General features: G+C 38.0%; 1 protein-coding gene across 2 annotated transcripts in view; it reads left to right on the forward strand.

The window, feature by feature from the left end:
* The window catches only part of LOC141399240 (coactosin-like protein), an 89,346-nt gene extending 68,815 nt beyond the window's left edge, over positions 1-20,531 (forward strand). For both annotated transcript variants that reach the window (XM_073977610.1, XM_073977611.1), the window contains 3 exons: positions 11,294-11,376; positions 19,419-19,659; positions 19,753-20,531. In XM_073977610.1, the coding sequence (XP_073833711.1) occupies positions 11,294-11,376; positions 19,419-19,659; positions 19,753-19,869 (441 nt within the window). In that variant the 3' untranslated portion in view covers positions 19,870-20,531. The remainder of the gene's footprint in view (positions 1-11,293; positions 11,377-19,418; positions 19,660-19,752) is intronic.
* Positions 20,532-20,835: the final 304 nt, after the last annotated feature.

Genomic DNA, 20,835 nt, shown 5'->3' on the forward strand with positions numbered 1-20,835 from the left:
TAATGAGAGAACAAATTCAACAAAAATGTATATACACGAAGGAGAAAACAATTTGAAGTGAAGAAAAAATATGGTTACAGAAAATATGTATTAAACAGAAAATTCAAACGTATGTGATTGAAAAAATATTTAAAAAATTACAAAGTTATTTAACAATGGAGTTCAGACTGTCTCAACACCCCCTCTCAATCACTGCGTTTTAATTGTAGTTCATCTCGAAACTTTACGAACTTGCTAGTATCCAGCGCTTTTGTAAACATATCAGCAACTTGAGATTCTGTTGATATATGTTGAATTTTTATAATCCCTTTAGAAATGTAATCTCGGATGAAGTGATACTTCACGTCAATATGTTTTGATATTTTACTGCCGGAATTTTGCGCTATACCAATACATCCTTTATTGTCTTCATATAGTTTAATAGGCGTATTTTCATTTAGAACTTTTAAATCTAAAAGGATACCCCTTATCCAAACTGCTTCTGAAACTGCATTACTAAGAGCGATGTATTCCGCTTCGCTGGAAGACATTGCAACTATTGTCTGTTTCTTACTGCTCCATGATACGGTACAACCAAAAACTTTGAAAATAAATCCGCTTACAGATCTACGGTCTGTACTATCTGATGCCCAATCGGCATCTACGTATCCAACAAGTTCTTCAGCACTTAAATTATCTTGATAAACCAAATGGAAGTCTTTAGTTCCTTTAATGTAGCGAACAATTATTTTTAACGCCGACCAATGTATATCACCAGGACTGTTTTGAAATCTACCCATATATGATATTTGATAACATATGTCTGGTCGAACACTTAGCATTAAATACATTAAACTTCCCAGCATTTCACGATATGGTTTATCAGTTAAATCTTGGGTTTCTTTTGGTAGAATCAAAGCTTTCTCCATTGGAGTTTTTGTAGGATTGCACTCTGTCATTGAAAATTTTTCAAGGATCTTTTCGATGTGATTTCTCTGGTTCAGCTTCATTACGCCCCCAGTGCTGTCATATTCAATCTTCGTTCCCAAGTAATATTGTAAGGGTCCACAATCAGACATTTTGAATGATGCACGCAGATCAGATTTTACCTTTTCTATTGCTTGCAACTCATCTCCTGCAATCAACACATCGTCCACATATATTAGCAAATACAGAACAGAATTACCTTGGAACATTGTGTAAAGGCACGAATCATGCAAAGATTTCTTGAAACCAAGTTGGAGCAAGAAGTTGTTAATTTTTTCGTTCCAGCATCTTGGGCTCTGTTTAAGTCCATAAAGCGATTTTCGTAATTTACATACTTGATTTTTAGGAGCATTTAATCCGTCAGGAACTTCCATGAAAATGTCTTCTTTTAAATCTCCGTAAAGAAATGCAGCTTTTACGTCCAGCTGGTGAATATGCAAATGTCTCTTAACGCTTACCGCTAATATTATTCGAATTGTACTAAGTTTCGCTACCGGTGAATACGTTTCTTCATAGTCAATCCCAGCTCTCTGAAGGAAGCCTTTCGCTACAAGCCTAGCTTTATAGCGAACAGGATTACCATTTGCGTCCTCTTTGATACGAAATACCCATTTAGACTTTAATATTTTCTGGTTGTTTGGTCGTGGGACCAAATCCCAAACCCGATTATCTTCAAAAGAATCAAGCTCATCCTTCACAGCCCTCATCCAATTTTCTTTATTGGAATCATTCATGATTTCTCCATAAGTTTTAGGTTCCAACATACATTGAGAAATTGCAGAGTTTGCATTACCTGTTATGTACCCCATCAATTTTGCTTTTAACCTTTGATTTCTCCTCGGTTCAGGTTGGGTAGATTTGCCTTCATTTTCGTTGATAGTATTATCTTCGTCATTGGTAGTATTATCTTCATCGATATCGCTATCATTTTCAGCAGAAACCAATTCATCATCGGAACTACCTTCATAATTATTGACATTTTCACCAGGAACGACATTTTCCACACATTCCCCCTCTTGCTCGTTACTGTGGGATCTTATAAGTAATTGAGGATTTTCTTCTTCCTTTGTCTGTTGCAAATAAGGAAAACAACTTTCATCAAAACGAACATCTCTTGCAAAAATTATATTTCTTTTCTTAGGATTCCACAATCGGTATCCGTTGCATGTATAACCCATCATAACCATTTCCTCCGACTTTGAATCCAATTTCTTTCTTTTCTGCTTAGGAACCCACACAAATGCTTTACATCCAAAAACACGTAATTTTGAAACATTAGGCTTATGCTTGTACCAAATTTCTGCAGGTGTTTTCTTATCCGAAAGAGATTTGCATGCGCTTCTGTTTATTAGATATGTTGCCGTTAATGCAGCTTCACCCCATAATTCTTTCGGAGTACCAGATTCAATTAACATACTTCTTACTTTTTCAACCAAGGTACGGTTAAATCTTTCAGCAACTCCGTTTTGCTGGGGAGTATAGGAAATTGTATTTTGAATCTGAATTCCTTTTCTCTTAAAAAATTCCTTTGCTTTGGTTGAAAGATATTCTGTGCCCTGGTCGGCAGTTATTGCAGATATTGAGACACCATGCATTGCTGTAACCATTGATTCAAATTCGACAAATTTGTCGAATACATCGGATTTTCTTTTCAGTAGGTATATGAATGCGAAATGGCTATAATCATCTATGAAGCTTACAAAGTATCTGTGACCATCCCATGTTTGGGGATCAATTGGTCCACAAATATCAGTGTGAATTCTTTCAAGAATGCGACTGGACTTTGGACGACTTCCTTTAAAAGGCTGCCGACTCTGCTTACCTTGCATGCATACATTACAAATGCCAACAGGCGCCACAGCTTCCACACCATCGACCATTTTATGTCGGACCAGTTCTTCAAGATTACTATCACTAGGGTGACCCATTCTTGAGTGCCACAATTTCCCAATATCTGTTGTACTTAAACTTGCATTTGCCTCATGTGTTATTCTTATTTGCATCTCGTACAAACTTCCTTTCTTAGGTGCTTTCATAATCACCTTACCATCTTTCTTCAATAGAGCAACATTTTTGGAAAATTCAACGCTTATTCCATATTCAGTTAGCTTTGGTACAGATAACAAGTTATGCCGAAGTCCTTTAACATAGAGAACATCCGTCATGGTGATTGCCAAATCTCTCCAATATCCTCTGATTGTACCTTTCTTGTAAGCCAAAAGCTTTTCCGTATCTTTAGCAACACATATGGTAATGGGTTCGTTCATATTATAAAGATCATTGAAACTGCATTCCGCTTTACACATGTGATTCGTGGCTCCAGAATCTATTTTGAATGTTAAAATTTCAGACTTATCCTTAATTTTCTTACCATCAGAAACGCTTGACATAAAACATATTGACTTTGATGTCGACGCTGAATTGGCTTTTCCGTTTTCCAAACGAACGCGGCAATTCTTCTGTTTATGTCCCTTTTTCTTACATCGGAAGCACACACCAAGGAACTTCTTCGATTTCTTCTCACCACTAAATGCAGACGACTTTGAAGTATCCACGTCACAACGATCTTGCCTTTTTGATTCATCTGCCAATAGCCTCTGCTTAACTATTTCAATTGACAGGTCTTCTTCCTTCATATTTTCCAACGCGGCCACTACCGGGTCAAAGGCTTCTGGTAGTGTGACAAAAAGTTGAGCAACGGCATCTCTTTCATCCACTTTTGCTCCAGATGTCTTCAATTTCCGTATAAGTTCATCAAAAACCAGTAAATGTTTCTGCAAGTCATCACCAGGCTTCATTCTTAAAAGCGCTAACTGCTTCCTTACCAATGTCTGACTCGTAACCGACTTCTTAGCAAATGTATTTTGCAGAGCAGACCACATCTCCTTCGCTGTTTTCTTATCGCGAACACATTCCAAATAATCATCTGCTATTAGGCTGATAATAGTTGTCTTAGCCTTTTTATCCTTTTTAGAAAATGATGCAGCTAAATTTGGTTCGGCGGGCGGAGTATTCTCTATGGCATCCAGCAAATCCAACGAATCCAGATACATCCATACTCGATAACTCCAGTTCTCAAAATTAGTACCACGGAATTGTAAGATTCCGTGGGTAGACTCTTGCTTAGTATCGCCCATAACCTCTTATAATCTTTTTGCAGAGATAAAACGCGGTGATTTTTTATAAAATTTATTAATGAGAGAACAAATTCAACAAAAATGTATATACACGAAGGAGGAAACAATTTGAAGTGAAGAAAAAATATGGTTACAGAAAATATGTATTAAACAGAAAATTCAAACGTATGTGATTGAAAAAATATTTAAAAAATTACAAAGTTATTTAACAATGGAGTTCAGACTGTCTCAACAACCCTTCAATAATTTCAATTTTAGCACACCAACGTTGCACGGTGGACAATGAAGGGAGAGGACGTCTTGATATTACTACTTGAGCAAAGTTTGCCGGTTTCCGGACAAAATATCCAAAATTATCCTATTCGTAGGTCTCCAGTACTATCATCTCGTCAAATGAGAGGACACACATTTTATCTTCTTTGGTTATATTGGTTACATGCTGCTACTTATATTAACCCTTCATTAATCATTTCAATTTTAGCAAGGTGGAAAGTGAAAATAGAGGGAAATCCTTTTAGAACATGTTGATATGCCCGTGGGCTAGCTGCATACAAACAAATTGCATTTGATATTCCAAGCCTAGCGTGAAGGTTTTTGGTGACATATGTACATTTTTGTGATTTGGCCTTTTCTGAAAGACCAAATCTTAAGGCCTGCGTACATAAGCTGCTCTGCCTGATTGCCTTGCTTTCCTGCTTCATTTTTGACATAATAAAAATAAAAGAATAAAGAAGGCCGAGGAAATTTCGAACTGGGTTGCCCTTTTCTTTTTTATTCTTTTATCAGAAGTAAGCAGGCAAGGCAGCTTATGTACGCAGGCCTGTATTGTCTTGCTCAAATTGAGTTTTGACTTTTGTTGCTTCCTGTTGAAAGTTTTTTGTACTTTAGTTTTTGTTTGCATTTTCAATGTAAATGAGTAGGTCTTAATCAAATGACATCACCTTTTGGATGGGTTCCCGAGTTCGCGAAATTGTATTTTCAAGGCTGGTTAATTTATGTTCTCCTCAACTACATACACATTGCAGGCAATATTACTTATTGTCGAGTAGCATTTATCGTAGCGGAATACCAATTTTCTTTTTCTCTTCTCAAGAAAAAACAATTTTAAATATTTTACTTCTTTACTATTAAAATCCCATACATGATGAATAACAAATGCATTTAATTTAAACTCATGACTCATGGCCAAACATTTGGACACATGTATCTTTATTGCAGTTGTCGTTTCACCCTCCTTCTGGTGTGCAAGTAGGATATGTGTGTAAAAATAAATTATTTTGTTTGCATAATTACAAAAAAACAAAACGCAAAACTGCTAAACTGTCCATAAAGAAGATTTCGTTTGAAACTGCACTTCGTCCTCTCTGTTGCGTCCGCGGTTTGCATGGCGTAACTCACAAGGCCTTGTTGCGATTGCTCATCATCCATTTGGAGCAAGCAGCAGCAGTACGCACAAAAATACATTTATGCCTGGCCGCCGTTTTGCAGTCGATATTTATATTGTAATTTTTTTTTTGCTTTATTCACTTTTTGTCGATGCAGTCGGAAAGTGATCCCTCCAATATGTGTTTTGAATTTTTTCCCTTTTTTCTCTTCGACGTTCAGAGGTGATTGTCATATGTGGTGATAATGAATATGGTGTCGAAGAGTTTTTTGTTATTTTTTACAAAATGTTTTAAATGTGGAAATGCGAATGAAGGCGACTTCTTTGTTTTTAATGATTTGTAATATTTATAATACAGACGAAAGAAATAAAAAAATGATTTAATGTCTAGATGCATGTCTGTCATATTAATGGAGCAAGTATTTCTATTGGCTTCCCCTAGAAAAAAATATATTGCGTTGTAGTCAACACGATCCCAAAAGTGGACGTAAACACGAATAACTTTGGATTGAAATGTTGCGAAGGAGGTACATGAATGGACCGATATAGTACATCTTAGGGCAGTATCTACTTTTTTGGGGTCATTACTTTCAAGAGTTATCGTGCGGGCCATCAGAGCTGACAAAATCGACTCTATATTATCTGAAACAGATTTCATCCAAACACACATGGGACAAGATGGCCATACAATGGGGAGCTTCCATCAAACTATAAGGTAATCAGCTCACAAATGTTTTAAATGCAGCTCACAAAGGAGATACAAAGTTCAAAATGGGCGACTTCAAAGCTCGTCAGTGACCACTACCTCGTGGTAGCAATCACATAAACAAATAATCAAATATCACCAAATGGCCAAATATCACCAGGGGCTGGATTCCTGTTCTATGAAAATTTGAAATGAAAAAAAAAAAAAAAAACAGTTTTCTCCTTTATAAAAGTTTTCATTTCACATTTTCATAGAAACAGAATTGAGCCCCTGAATTCATGGAAGAAGCAGGTCAGAGACTACTATACAAAGTAATAAACACTTCGTTATTTAGCGTACCTGGAATGCAACGTTGTTCGCATCCTCGTGGTCCCCCTGGGTAACGCTAAATGAACTACAGCGAATCGGAGGACAACGAATTTATGTTGACTTCAACAAAAACTGAAATTAACCTCCTGGCCAATACAAAAAAAAATACAGAGAAAGAAAGTGAAACTGAAATAAAGCCCCTCCTAATCTCAAACTAACATAAAAGAAATCGCAAATTATCATACCAACACAAAAAATCTATATATACATATTACTCGTCTCCGATTCCCAGGAGAAAATATTGATAAACAGTAAACGAGATTCAAGGAAAATGAAGGAAAGCAACCTAAGCATAATCCTGACAAAGCCACAAATAAGTTAAAACGGCAAAATCAATAAAAGAAATAGGACCACAGATTCGTGTATGCCAACTCAATATCGAGGGAATAAGCAAATCGAAGTCTGACTATCTGTCCAGATTACTGACGGAGGAAAAAGTTGACGTCGCCCTCATCCAGGAAACTCATACAGGTTCACACCAAACATTACACAACAGAGGCAATATATCTAGCTATAAACTTCTAGCAGCTATTAATCACAGCAAATACGGCATCGCTACGTATGTACACAATGATATATCTTCTGCTGAGGTGATCTTACGTTCAGATACAGAAGACGTATCAATAATCACAACTCTGATACTAGGCCTGCACATCGCAAACACCTATAAACCTCCAACAGTCTCCTGGCAGGAGAACGTACTACCCCTATCTATCTATCCCCACCCGGTTGTCTACTGCGGCGACTTCAACAGCCACCACAGCCTCTGGAGATATGCCAACGAAGATGAAAACGGCGAGCGGCTCTACCAATGGTCGGAAAATCATGGTTTCCACCTACTGTTTGATGCCAAGGACCCCGGCAGCTTTCGCTCTGCCAGATGGTACCGTGATTACAATCCCGATCTATGCTTTGTTTCTGGTCCCAACGACAACCCCCTCACAGCCTCAAGACGCATACTGCCTCACTTGCCTCAAAGCCAACACCGTCCGGCAATTGTAAACATTGGCATAACCGTTCCGATTATAAGATCTACCCCTAAACCAAGGTGGAACTTTCGCAAAGCTGACTGGCCCAAATTCACCGCTAGAATTGACGAGGACGTTAGATTTATACCCCCTAAGTCCAACAACTTCGAAAGGTTCTCTGGGCTTGTTATTGCCACAGCCAAAAGTGCATCCCAAAAGGATTCCGTAAAGACTATATCCCATGCTGGAATAAGGACAGTGAAAGACTTCTCGAAGAATTCCGTACAAACCAAAGCCCAGAGGTAGCAGATGAACTCATAAAAAGTCTGGACGATGGGAGAAAATCTGAGTGGGAAAAATCCATGTCCAACATGAGCTTCAAACACTCCAGTCGTAAAGCGTGGCAACTTCTTCGCAGGCTTGGAGCTGCAAACCCCCCTTCATCCACAAGACCTAAGATGGATCCAAACATCATTGCTGCCCATATAGTCAATTTATCCACGGCCGAGGCTGACAAACCGTTCACGCGAAATATTAACTCGGAATTAAAGGCCCTACGTAGTCACACCACCACAAATGACTCCTTCTCCCACCCTTTCTCCGAATCGGAAATTGACCAAGCACTGTCAAAGATGAAAAATGGAACAGCCGCAGGGGTGGATTGCATCTACCCAGAGTTCATAAAACATAGTGGTCCCCGTACTAGGAAATGGCTTGCCAGATTCTACACCGATATCCTTCACTCAGGCCGTATCCCGGGCCTCTTTAAGAAGTCAAGTCATTGCCCTTCTCAAACCAGGCAAAACCCCAGCTGAAGCTTCAAGCTACCGTCCGATTGCCCTCCTCTCAGTGTGCCTAAAGTTATTTGAAAGGCTTTTATTGAACCGTATTGACGAAGAAATAGAGAAGTTTATCCCACCTGAAAAAGCCGGATTTAGAAAAGGTAGGAACTGCACCGACCAAGTACTAGCACTCACGAATTTCATAGAAAATGGTTTCGACCAAATGCAAAAAAACACCTGTCTCATTCGTCGATCTGTCGGCTGCCTATGACACAGTATGGAAAAAAGGACTCCTGCTGAAACTAAATAAGATCATACCGTGCAGTACAATATGTAACATTATATCAGCTCTCCTCAGCGACCGCCACTTCACTGTTTATATAAACAACAATCATAGCAGAACGAGAAAACTCAACAACGGCTTGCCACAGGGCTCAGTTCTAGCTCCCACACTCTCAATCTGTACACCCACGACCTTCCTGAGACTGTATCCCGCAAGTTAATCTACGCGGACGATATGGCGTTCGCAGTACAAAACTCTAAGTTTCATATTTTGGAAAAGGCTTTCGAGGATGATCTATCAATAATCTCATCATATTGCCGAAGATGGAGACTAAATCCCAGACTATCGAAAACCGAAGTATGTTGCTTCCACCTCACGCATATTGATGCAGGAAAAAAACTTACATTTCGCCTCAATGGGTCTGTTCTCTCCCACAACTTCAATCCAAAATACCTGGGAATAACCCTTGACAGAACCCTTTCGTTTAAACAACACCTTAATAAAACAGCCCAAAAAATGAAATCTAGAAACAAAATCATCCAGAAACTCGCAGGAATGAATTGGGGTGCCTCGGCCAACTGTCTTCGAACATCTGCCTTGTCTCTGGTATACTCAACAGCCGAATACGGAGCACCTGTGTGGCTCAACAGTCACCACGTAAAACGAATTGACGCCCAACTAAACTCCACCATGAGATTGATAACAGGGACACTAAAATCAACACCGATAGAATGGCTCCCAATGCTATCGAACATTCAACCGCCAAACTTAAGAAGAAAACACGCTCTTCTCCAGGAGTATAATAAAATCACCGATAATACCAGCATCCCCCTCAATCGAGATTTATCAATAGCATATGAATCCAGGCTGAAATCCAGAAATCCGCCCCTTCTAACTAAATAAATCGTTCCAAAATAAGGTAGTATGGACACATTAACAGAATGCCAGATTCCCAACTGCCAAAAACAGTTTTTGCGACCAGACCTGAGGGGAAGAAGAACAGCATGGGAAGATTCAATCAACGGAATTCTAAACGGCAACAAAGTAAACAAAGAGTCTGCTAAAAAAAGCTCAAGACAAGACAGAGGTTAATGGCGCACCATTTGCCGAAACCTTTTCAGTGAAAGGTAGAAGAGGTCTGGGCCTAAAGAAGCACTGGAGTTTCTTTTATAAAAATTGCTAATTTTTTTACGTAATAAGACATTGCAGTAAAAGCGATGGTAATTCCCCTCGTAATGTGTTGAAAAGTACTCTAAACCACTTCATTTAAAATAAAAGCATAAAATTACTGAAACAAAACGAATTCAACGCCATGAAATTGAAAACGAAAGTTTAAAATTTGTTAACATATCAGAAAAAAAACAAGAGTTAAAGTAGTTATAAATACATTAATGAAAAGAAAAAAACGAGCAAAACTTTGAAAACAACAAATCATGCAATCTTGCAGACAAATAAATTGCGAGGTGAGTTCGGAGCCAAAAGTATTAATTAACGAGGTGCGCAAAACGTAATCAGGATTGAACTGTAAAAGTAATTTTTTTGGGATAGCAGCTCACTTGAGAAACATGATTACGCCCCTCCTAACTCAAATATTTAAAAAGGTGTCAATTTTATTACCAATTTCATAACAAAAAACACATTGCCGGTTTGGCACGATAATGCGCGCGTCATTTAAGGAAGCAGCGCATTATTTTGTAAATCGAAAAAACATCCATAAAAAACACCAAAAATGCATTTTTAAGCTCAATTCAAATAAATCCTTATAAGGCAATTGAGCTTTCCCAATAATAAACAAAATATTTATTAGAATTTTTATGTGTGTTTTGTTTGCTTTTTGTTTTTAAATTTAATTGTTTATAACCTAAATTGGCATATAAGGTTTTTCACTTTGTATGGAGTTTTCTACAAATGCGCAATTGTTAATTTTTTTCCAATTTTTTATTTTGGGAATCGTAAATAAAATATTTGATTTGTAAGCATTGGGTGTTGAATTATTGCCGGTATATTTTTTAAGTGTGTATTTTTTGTATATTGCCTCTAGCCTGAGTAATAATATTCCACTGAACTGAAATTACGCTTATTATTCATTATCCACAATTGCAAGGCGGCCTCGGATGCACCGATCAACATGCACACATTAACTGTTGCAACTCGAAACACTTTGCTTCCTTCCTCTCTGTCGCCTCAGTGCACCTGTGTGATCATACGTATTTTATGTTGCTTGGCCAAAACGCCCGATTGTATTGGAAGTTTTCAAGTTTATCACGTACGGTCGTCCACTCATCAAAAATTCATTGACGTCTGCTGGACGGCGGCCGTTGAAGTTTATCTGCCTGCCTGTGGGTTGATGATTGTTTGCTTGATTTTTGATGGTCGTCAATCGAACGAACGACTGGAGGAAATATAAAATTTATATTTTTTCGGTTATTTATTTATGTATTAATATGTTTTTTTTTTATTTCGTTTTAAAAAGGAAGTAATATTTTGTTGTGTTTTACATCAGTCATACATGCATATTAAATGTTTATATGTGCATTTATATGTATGTATGCTTTATTCCGTTTATTCACATTTTAGATTAAAATCGTTTTAGAAATCATTTCCTTCCTTTCTTTATTTCTTTTTTATTAATTTTATTTTATATGCATATTCAATTGCTAATTCGGAACTAACAATTAATTTTGTTTCTGTTTTTTAGATGCCCATGGCCACATCATTGGACAAGGATGCCATACGTGAAGCATATGAAGATGTGCGTTCAGATCTCACAGACACAGAATGGTAGGTATTTTGGGTTTTTATTATGGGTCATACGTGGATGCTGCATTGTTGCAATTTTGTTAATATATTTCTGGGCCGTGGATCTTGTCATAATTTTATTAATTAATAGCTTTGTTCCTTTACGTTAAAGTTTCTTAAATTTTTACCATTTTTAACTCGGAAAGCGTTCTTTAACCCCAAAAAGTAGTAAAACTGGAAGCAATTTTTGAGAGAGTGAGAGAGGAGAGAGAACCAATATGGCTTTCTCTTTTACTATTTTCTGCTCGACAAATTTATATGACAAATTTATTAGATTTGGAAGTTGACTTTTTCTAAAGGCCTCGACACATAGCATGGCATTCTTGCTGAAGTCATATCTGATAAAAGACTAAAGACCAAGTTCGACCTAATACAAATATTTCAGAATCACATTTGAATTTGGTCGAACTTGGTCTTTAGTCATTTACCAGATATGACTTAAGGATGGAAGATACCAAGGAACGGTCCTGACCGGTTTTAACATGGCAAAGCCCAGGATTTATCTTGGTCCCTCTTTCATCTCAAGTGGACACTGACCTCCCCGTGGTGTCACCTGGGGAACTGCCTTTAACACCCGTTAAAGGTAGTGAGCTAACATGTGCCGCGCGTTCACCCATAAGAACGTTAAAAACTTGAGTTTGGGCGTCGGGTTAGTAACCCTCCCCTAGAAAAAACAGCCTGCTATGAAAAAACGAAAGGAAAGAAAAACAAACCCTTCTAAAGTTGACGAACCCCGCAAACGTTTTAAGGACCATGATCTGCGAATCTGCACCTGGAATGTTCGCACTCTTTATAGAGAAGGTGCAGTCTTCGCATTGGCAGACGTACACTGTATTATAGCTGCCACCTAAAGGTGACGCACTATATTATAGCTGCCATGACGTAAAGCATGAGTCTGGTTGCGGATTCGTAGTTAGTCGGAGACTAAAACATCTGGTATCCAGCTTCACCCCACTGAATGAAAGACTTGCTGCAATTCGAATAAAAGCAAAGTTCTTCAACATCAGCTTTATTTGCGCTCATGCTCCCACTGAAGAAAAGGACGAACAGACCAAAGATATATTTTACGAGCGCTTAGAAGAAACATATGACCGTTGCCCTGCCCATGACATTAAAATCATTCTAGGCGATTTTAATCCCAAAATTGGAAAGGAGAATATCTTTGGCCCAACAGTCGGGAAATTCAGTCTCCACAGTGAAACATCTGACAATGGTATGAGGCTGATAGACTTTGCAGCTGCAGAAAACATGGTAGTTAGCAGTACCAGATTTAATCATCTCGATATTCATAAGGGCACCTGGTTGTCTCCAGATCAAAGAACAAGTAATCAAATTGATCATGTTGTGATAGATGGAAGACACTCATCTAGCGTGTTGGATGTACGATCGTTCCGAGGCGTAAACATTGATTCGGACCACTACCTTGTTGTAGCAAAGGTACGTACCCGTCTAAACGTTGCAAATAAAGCACGAACAGACACAACGCGGAAGTTGGACATCGATAGGATGCAAACACAACAGATAGCCACAGCATATTCCACTCAACTAGCCCAATTGCTTAATCAAAGCACTCCTCATCCCGATAACATTTCAGCGCAATGGCAAAGCATTGCCCACTCCATGCAAACAGCCGCAAAATCCATACTTGGCCAAGGAATCCACCAATGAATCCATGGTATGATCAGGAGTGTCGTGCTGCCATCGAAGAGAAAAATGCGGCATATAGAGCTACTTTACAATCAGTAGCAACGCGTAGCGCACGAGAGAAATATCGGGAGAAAAGGAGAGAAGAGAAACGTCTTTTCCGCAAGAAAAAGAGAGAAATGGAAAAGCGGGAGATGGAAAAAAATCGAGATGTACAGGAGCCAGAATGAAGTCCCAAAATTCTACCAAAGAGTAAAACATCAAACAGATGGCTTTGGTACAGGCACATCCTCCTGTAGAGACCAGCAAGGTAATCTGGTAACAGATACAGATAGCGTGCTCAGGATATGGAAGACACATTTCTCCAATCTGCTGGTATCCAATAGTAGCGAAGACGATGATACCACAGATCCAATCCCAGAAGATGGTATAGAATGTATACCGCCCGGCCGGCCAAGATGAGGTAAAAACAGCAAGCAACCGGCTGAAGAATAATAAAGCAGCAGGAGCCCATGGCTTACCAGTCGAGCTGTTTAAAACCGGAGGCGACGCGCTGATAAGGTGTATGCATCAGCTAGTTAGCACCATCTGGCAGGAAGAACGCGTACCCGACGATTGGAACCTGAGCATCCTATGTCCCGTCCACAAGAAAGGAGATAAGAATGTATGCTCCAACTATAGGGGCATAAGTCTACTCCCTATTGCCTATAAGATAGTGTCAGGGATACTGTGCGAACGAATAAAGCCTATGGTCAACGAGATAATTGGACCATACCAATGTGGCTTTAGACCTGGCAAGTCCACCATTGACAAGATATTTACCCTGCGGCAAATCCTAGAGAAGACCCAAGAGATGCAGATCGAGACATTTCACCTTTTTGTCGATTATAAAGCAGCATTCGACAGTCCCCTCCGATCAAAGGTATTCCATGCAATGTCTGAATTTGGTATCCCCGCAAAGCTCATCCGGCTTTGTAAGATGACTTTAACTGATACTAGGTCCTCAGTTAAAATTGGATAGAACCTCTCCGAAGAATTTTGTACCAAAAGAGGTTTCAGACAAGGAGACAGCCTTTCGTGTGACCTATTCAACATTTTGCTGGAAAAGGTAATACGAGATGCAAATGTCCAAAGAAATGGCACAATTTACACCAATAGCCACATGTTACTTGCCTATGCTGATGACATAGACATCATGGGACGATCAGTAAAGGAAGTAACTGATACCTTTAGAAAGGTGGAAGCAGAATCTGCGAAAGTGGGTCTGGCGGTAAACGGCGAAAAGACCAAATTGATGGTGTCGACGCGCAAAGCGTCCATAGAGCTCGGACCAACTGTGGAAGTTGGTACCTACAATTTTGAGGAAGTTAAAGACTTCGTCTACCTCGGCACTGCCATAAACACAACAAACAGCATCCGTTGTGAAATAAGAAGAAGAATTGTATTCGCCAACAGATGCTACTATGATTTAAGTAAGCAATTTAAAAACAAAACCACATCTCGTCAAACAAAAATAACACTATACAAAACGCTGATACTACCCGTGCTACTGTATGGATCCGAAGCATGGGTACTTGCGCAAGCAGATAAGGCAGTGCTTGGTGTGTTTGAGAGGAAAGTTCTTCGAAAGATCTACGGGACGATTTGCGTTGACGGTGAATATCGACGTCGTATAAACCACGAGCTATATAAGCTATACAAAGACATGAGTATAGTTAAACGTATCGAGATGCAACGATTGCGTTGGCTAGTTCATATCATGAGAATGAGCGATGATGAACCCGCTAAAAAGGCGTATGAATACATGCCACATGGCGGTGCACGCAGAATCGGCAGGCCTAAGCTTCGATGGAGCATACAAGTGGATGAAGAAATGAAAAGGCGCGGTATTCCAAAAAGTCAAGCGAAAAACAGAGAGTAATGGAGATCTTTTCTGAGTTCGGTCTATGGAACAAATGTTCTGTAATGGGCCAACTAAGTAAGTAAGACTTAATGAAAAATACCATGCTTCTTATGTGTCGAGGCCTTAAGTCTACTTCTACTTTTGAAAAAGTTCGATAGTTTTGGGAGGTATTGATTTAGATTTTCCTCTATCGTTTTTACAACTCTGTCTGAGGAGATAATGCTGCAGTCATCGGTGTGGGAAATGAGGTCTACGTTGGGGGCGCGTTTGTCCACCTTGGGGTATTCCTTGCTTGTTCCTCTATTGTTTGGACTTAACATCTTTGATTCGACGTATTATTGTCTCCCAGCCATATAATTTGCCAACCATCTTTTTAGGGTAATGGGGAGGGAAGTCTCCAGAAGTTAATTAGCAGTGGCGTTAATTTACGAGGATGGAGCGTTTGTGTGGTCGTTTGCTATTTAGTCTTTCTTTCCTCGTCGGAAGCGGTGTTGGTGTTCAGAGAGTTTTAAATGTTCTGCGAGGGAGGAAGTAATATCGCCTCTAGTATTTATATGACGGAGGATAAGAGACTAATGGGGCGGTAGGATGATCCTAAATGGACAGGTTTTCCAGGTTTTGGGAGGAGTATAACTTTCCCCATTTTCCATATATCGGGGACTTAGAATTTTGCTCGCTAGGCTGTCTGGGCCAATAGATGCTTTGATGGATTTGGTTAAGGCCAGAACAGAATCAATCGTCGCTTGCTTTGTCAAGTTATAAATGAATGTCAGAGCCTCTTTGCAAATCCGCCTGCGTTCTCCTTTGTCCCGGTCCACACTAGCGTGAATTTCCTTAAACATTTTTATGAAATTAGGTGTTCTTAAATCGAATTCCCCACTATAGCAATTTTGTGATTTTACTCTACTATGGAAGCCGATCTAGAGACGCATAATTTCATGAAATTTTTTCAATGAAATCACTCTAGTGTGGACCGGGACTTTAGGAGGCTCTGGCATTCCTTTATAATTTGACATTTGGGAAGCAAGCGACGATTGATTCTGTTCTGGCCTTTACTGCTTCAGGTGTTAAGTGGAAAGGGGACGAGTCTGGTTTGATTTAGTATTGGTTTTTTTGGTTTCCAGCCTTGGTTGGATTCTTCCAGTTTCTTACGCCACTTATCTCCTTTGTGATCGCATTAGGATTCTGTCATCAACTGGATTTGCTGGACGCTTCTGTTGGGAAGTTTGGCCGTACGTGTGGAGAACTCGTTCTCAGTGATATGTTTAAAGGATTCCTAGTCCGCTTCGCTGAAATTGGTGAATTTGCGGTGCCCAAAGATAACAAGCTCGGAGTTTGTGGAGATTTGGATTGTGAGTGGGAGGTGGTCTCAATTAAGTGCCACATTTGCATGCCAGGTTGTGTCGGTTAAGAGGTCTCGACTTACTATTGTGATGTCTGGGGAGCTTTGACAAGAGGCAGTAATGCATGTAGGGTGGTCTATATTCACCACGTCTGTTCAATGTGTTCACCTCGATAGTCCGACCCTAATTCAGAAAAACACGATTCATGGCGGGCATTTACAATGACACAGAAAAGTATACATACACCCTACAAAAATGCAGTTTTGGCTAATTCGTTGAGTTTTTTGCAGCAACAACTGCACTGTGTGGCTCCTTGGTGACAAAATAACCATAATTACACAAATTTTTTTTAATCCAATACGTATATTTAATACAACTAAAGAAATTCAATTTTCACAACACAGAAAAGTATACATACACCCCAAGGAAATACGAGTATTATCGTAAAATTTATGGAATTAGTAGCAAAATTTATACATTTTTTAGTTTTGGCGAATGTCTCTGGGTGTCTGAGATATATAAGCAAGGGTCTGCTTTAACGAGGTATATAAGAAATTGTACCCTAAATAACGGCATTTGACCCCCAAAAATTATTTTCTTTTCTCTTAAATATATCTCAGACACCCAGAGACATTCGCCAAAACTAAAAGATGTATACATTTTTCTACTAATCCAATAAATTTTATGATAATACTCGTATTTCCTTGGGGTGTATGTACACTTTTCTGTGTTGTGAAAATTGAATTTCGTTAGTTGTATTAAATATACGTATTAGATTAAAATAAATTTGTGTAATTATGGTTATTTTGTCTCCAAGGAGCCACACAGTGCAGTTGTTGCTGTAAAAAACCCAACGATTTAGCCAAAACTGCATTTTTGTTGGGTGTATGTATACTTTTCTGTGTCACTGTATGTTTCCGAGGACTATGGTATTTTTGCCATCCAGATATGGTCTTATGTCTGGTTTGAAACCAGTGAGATATACAGAGTCTAGTGGGATGTATATTTAATATTTTTATGTCAGTATCATGTAGGGAAATGTTGTTTTCGACGTGGGGATCAGTATATTATATATTTAATTGGGTATACGTCAGTCATGGAACTGTCGTCTAGTGTTTCTTCTTGGATATTTAAATTTGATCTTGCCTTGGATACCTAGGATTTCGCCAAGGGGATCAGTATATTATATATTTAAGGGGGTATACGTCAGTCATGGGACTGTCGTCTGGTGTTTCTTCTTGGACATTTCAATTTGATCTTGATTTCGCCTATGATGAGCTCGTGATCACTGGCGATATCAGCTCCTCTTTCGTTTCTGAAGTCTGGCGGAAAGCTTTTCCATCCTCTACAAACGCACATCTGTTGCATTTCGTTGCGAGTGTTTCCGCTCGGTCCATGTGTATTTATGAATCTCCTTGAGTAGGAATATTGAGCTACCAATGACCAGCTGGAATGTTTGGAACGAACTGCACACCGTTATTGTTTTTAACTCCACATTTATGCTTTCCCGTAGTTAAGAGGGCGTTGGTGTTGTCGATCACCATGTTTGCTTTAAAGACGCCCATAAGAATTATGATGTCTCCTCCCCGAATTTCAATAAGCGTGGGTTTTAATTCTGGGTAAAAATACATCGTTAAAAGTGTCTTGATCATATTCTGTGGGCGCATAGCACTGTACTATGGTAACCAATCTTACATCGACCTTGAATCGAGCCAATAGTTGTGTCTTTTTACTTTTTCAGTAATAATTATTCAGTAACTTGTTTTCAGAGAGTAAGAGAGATTTTACTCTTTGATACGAAAATAGAGAAAAAAGTAAAAAGACAGCATTTAGTAAACTTTAGCAAGATAACAGTTGATGACCAAAACAAAAATATTGGCGCCAATGCATAAAAGAAAAACCTAACTCCAAAGCAATGAAAAAGTTATTAAATTTTAAGCAAAATAAATAAAAAATAATTAATATATTAATAAAATAATCAATAAATATAGCTGTGTTGTAATATTTATAATATTTTTCCACAAAAACAACATAAACATTGAGCAACTGACCATTAGCAGATGATTAAAAAACAGCTGATCGAACTTGCTAAATGTTGCTGGCACAGTTTATACAGTTGGCCATTCAGCCCAAACTAGTTAGCCCTGACTATTAAGTTTGCTGTCAAATACATAAAATTCAAAGGAAATCAAATCACAATAATGAACAATCTATTATGTTTGTTGTCAAATGTTGTTAACAGAACTCTGAATGGCCATCTGAATGGCCAACTGTATAAACTGTGGTTGCTGGGAAAAATTCTTTCAGTAACTTTTAGCAATTTCTCAGCAGATAACTGTCAAAATTGTTCTCTCATTTCGCTCTCTTTTACTGAACTTTTGTGTAAAAAGACAGCATTTAGTAACATTTCGTAATAATTATTACAAATTATCACGTAAAAAGACACACCTATTATCACACCGTCAGCTGTTAGTTTCCATGTCTGCAAAAACCTTTTAGCGTTCTACGACATTATGACCCCAATTCCGCTTTCACCACCATTTTCTTTTCCACTGTATAGTACATAGTTACCATTTCCTATGGTAGGTGCATCGTTTTTATTCCAACTCATTTCGCTTATACCTAAGACTTCGATCTTAACGATGCAAGCCTCGATGTTTCACAAAGACTTCGTACATTCCATTGCGCGCAATGCGAGTCCAATTTCGTGTACCAACAAGGTTCTTGCTATAAGATTCCAGAAACAACGCTATTGCATTTTGCAGTGGTTGTATTATTTTGGTATAATTTTAGTATTGCCCATTTAGCTCTAGAATGCGATATTTCCTGCCATAGTTTTTAGAATGTCTGGAGGCTTCCGATGGATTTCATCTTGAGGGGGATTTAAGTCTGTTTTACTAAATAACCGTAAACTTCTTTGGACATTTTTTCTGCTCAGCTTATTTCACTTATGCGAACACTTGATTTGTAGTTTGACATACTATCCACTATCGATTAACAAACAAAATAAATTCAACAAAATATTTCGTCAATATGACAATTTCTTTATCATTTCTTTTATTGAATGGTCCCAATTTTTTCTACCTTGCTTGACCAAATAACAATTTTTATAACTTCTCTCTCCATTTTTTCAGGGCTGTTTTCAAATTTGATGGTCCCAGAATAACCTGCTCGGTACGTGGCCAATGCTTCGAAGAGTTCCGCCAACAATTCGGTGACAATGAACGTGCATTCGGTTATATTCGCATACAAATGGGCGATGAAATGTCCAAGAGAAAAAAATTCATTTTCCTCACCTGGATTGGACAAGATGTTGGTGTCATACAAAGAGCCAAAATGTCAACGGATAAGGCTATTATTAAAGATGTGCTAAATGTAAGTAGTGGCGTTGAATGGACGGACGAACATGCAAACCAATAAAGCAAATATTAATCATACTAATTTATTTCCTCTCCATTTCCATTACAGAACTTTGCTGTTGAATTACAAGCTGGCGTTGACAATGAATTGGACATTGAACTTTTCCGTGAAGCTTTAAATCGTGCCGGTGGTGCTAATTATGGTACTGGTGTGCGTAACTTTTAAGTAGTGATGCATACAAAAACAATATTAAAAAAAAACATCCTCTTTATAACAAAAAAACCTACTAAAGACATAATCATCTCTTAAAGGAATGACGGGGCATGATTCATTTCCCCTCTTTCCTTTTCTTAAGGAGATTTTTGTAAAAGTGTACTTCTCTATTTCTTCATGCAAGATTTTAAGAGTTTTTATTATTACTTTTTTTTAATAAGAGCAAAATGTTGCAATAAAAGTCCTGATTAGCTTCTAAGTGTATTTAAGATATACAATTAAAATTTCTTTTTTTAAAGGTCACATTGTGAGAAGAAATTATAATTAATAATGGTGATGATGATGAGATGTTAAAAATACAGTCGTACTATTTTCGCCTGTATTTGTGGTTTCATTACCCATAGTATCTTGTTTATTCCTATCCACCCACTACCCCAAATGTCTTTTGGTATCATCATCATTGTGGCCCTTTCGGGAATTTCTTCTCAAGTTTGTGGCTCTTTTTTAAGTTTATAATCTCTTTTTTCGTGGTCATATAATATTTCAACCAAGGTATTTTTAACAAAGAAATTCTCTTTCAAAAGTAATGTATTTTTAATATTAAAACAACAAAACATATTTTTAAATAATTACAAAAAAGTCAAATAAAATTAACAAAAAATCAAAAAAAAAAACTGTTTTTTATTCCAATTATTATTTTATTTCAATTAATTATACTAATTTGCTATAAAATATAATATTTTTGCACAAAGCAAAGCAATCGATAATGACTTGTTATTTGGCAAAATATTTAACAAACGTTAAAAAACCGAATATTTTTTCCGCTTATGGGACTTCTACACGATATGTTTTATACATGTAATTCGTAGCAACTGTCAGTGTTTTTTCGCTCATATCTAATTCCTTCTGCCCAGGAAAATTTAAACTTTCATTCATTTTCTCTTGTTTTCCTTTTTATATTGCGAACAATCGAAACTG

The sequence above is a fragment of the Musca autumnalis genome, unplaced genomic scaffold, assembly GCF_047663935.1.
Source record: "Musca autumnalis isolate F117 unplaced genomic scaffold, ASM4766393v1 scaffold_3, whole genome shotgun sequence".
NCBI lineage: Eukaryota > Metazoa > Arthropoda > Insecta > Diptera > Muscidae > Musca > Musca autumnalis.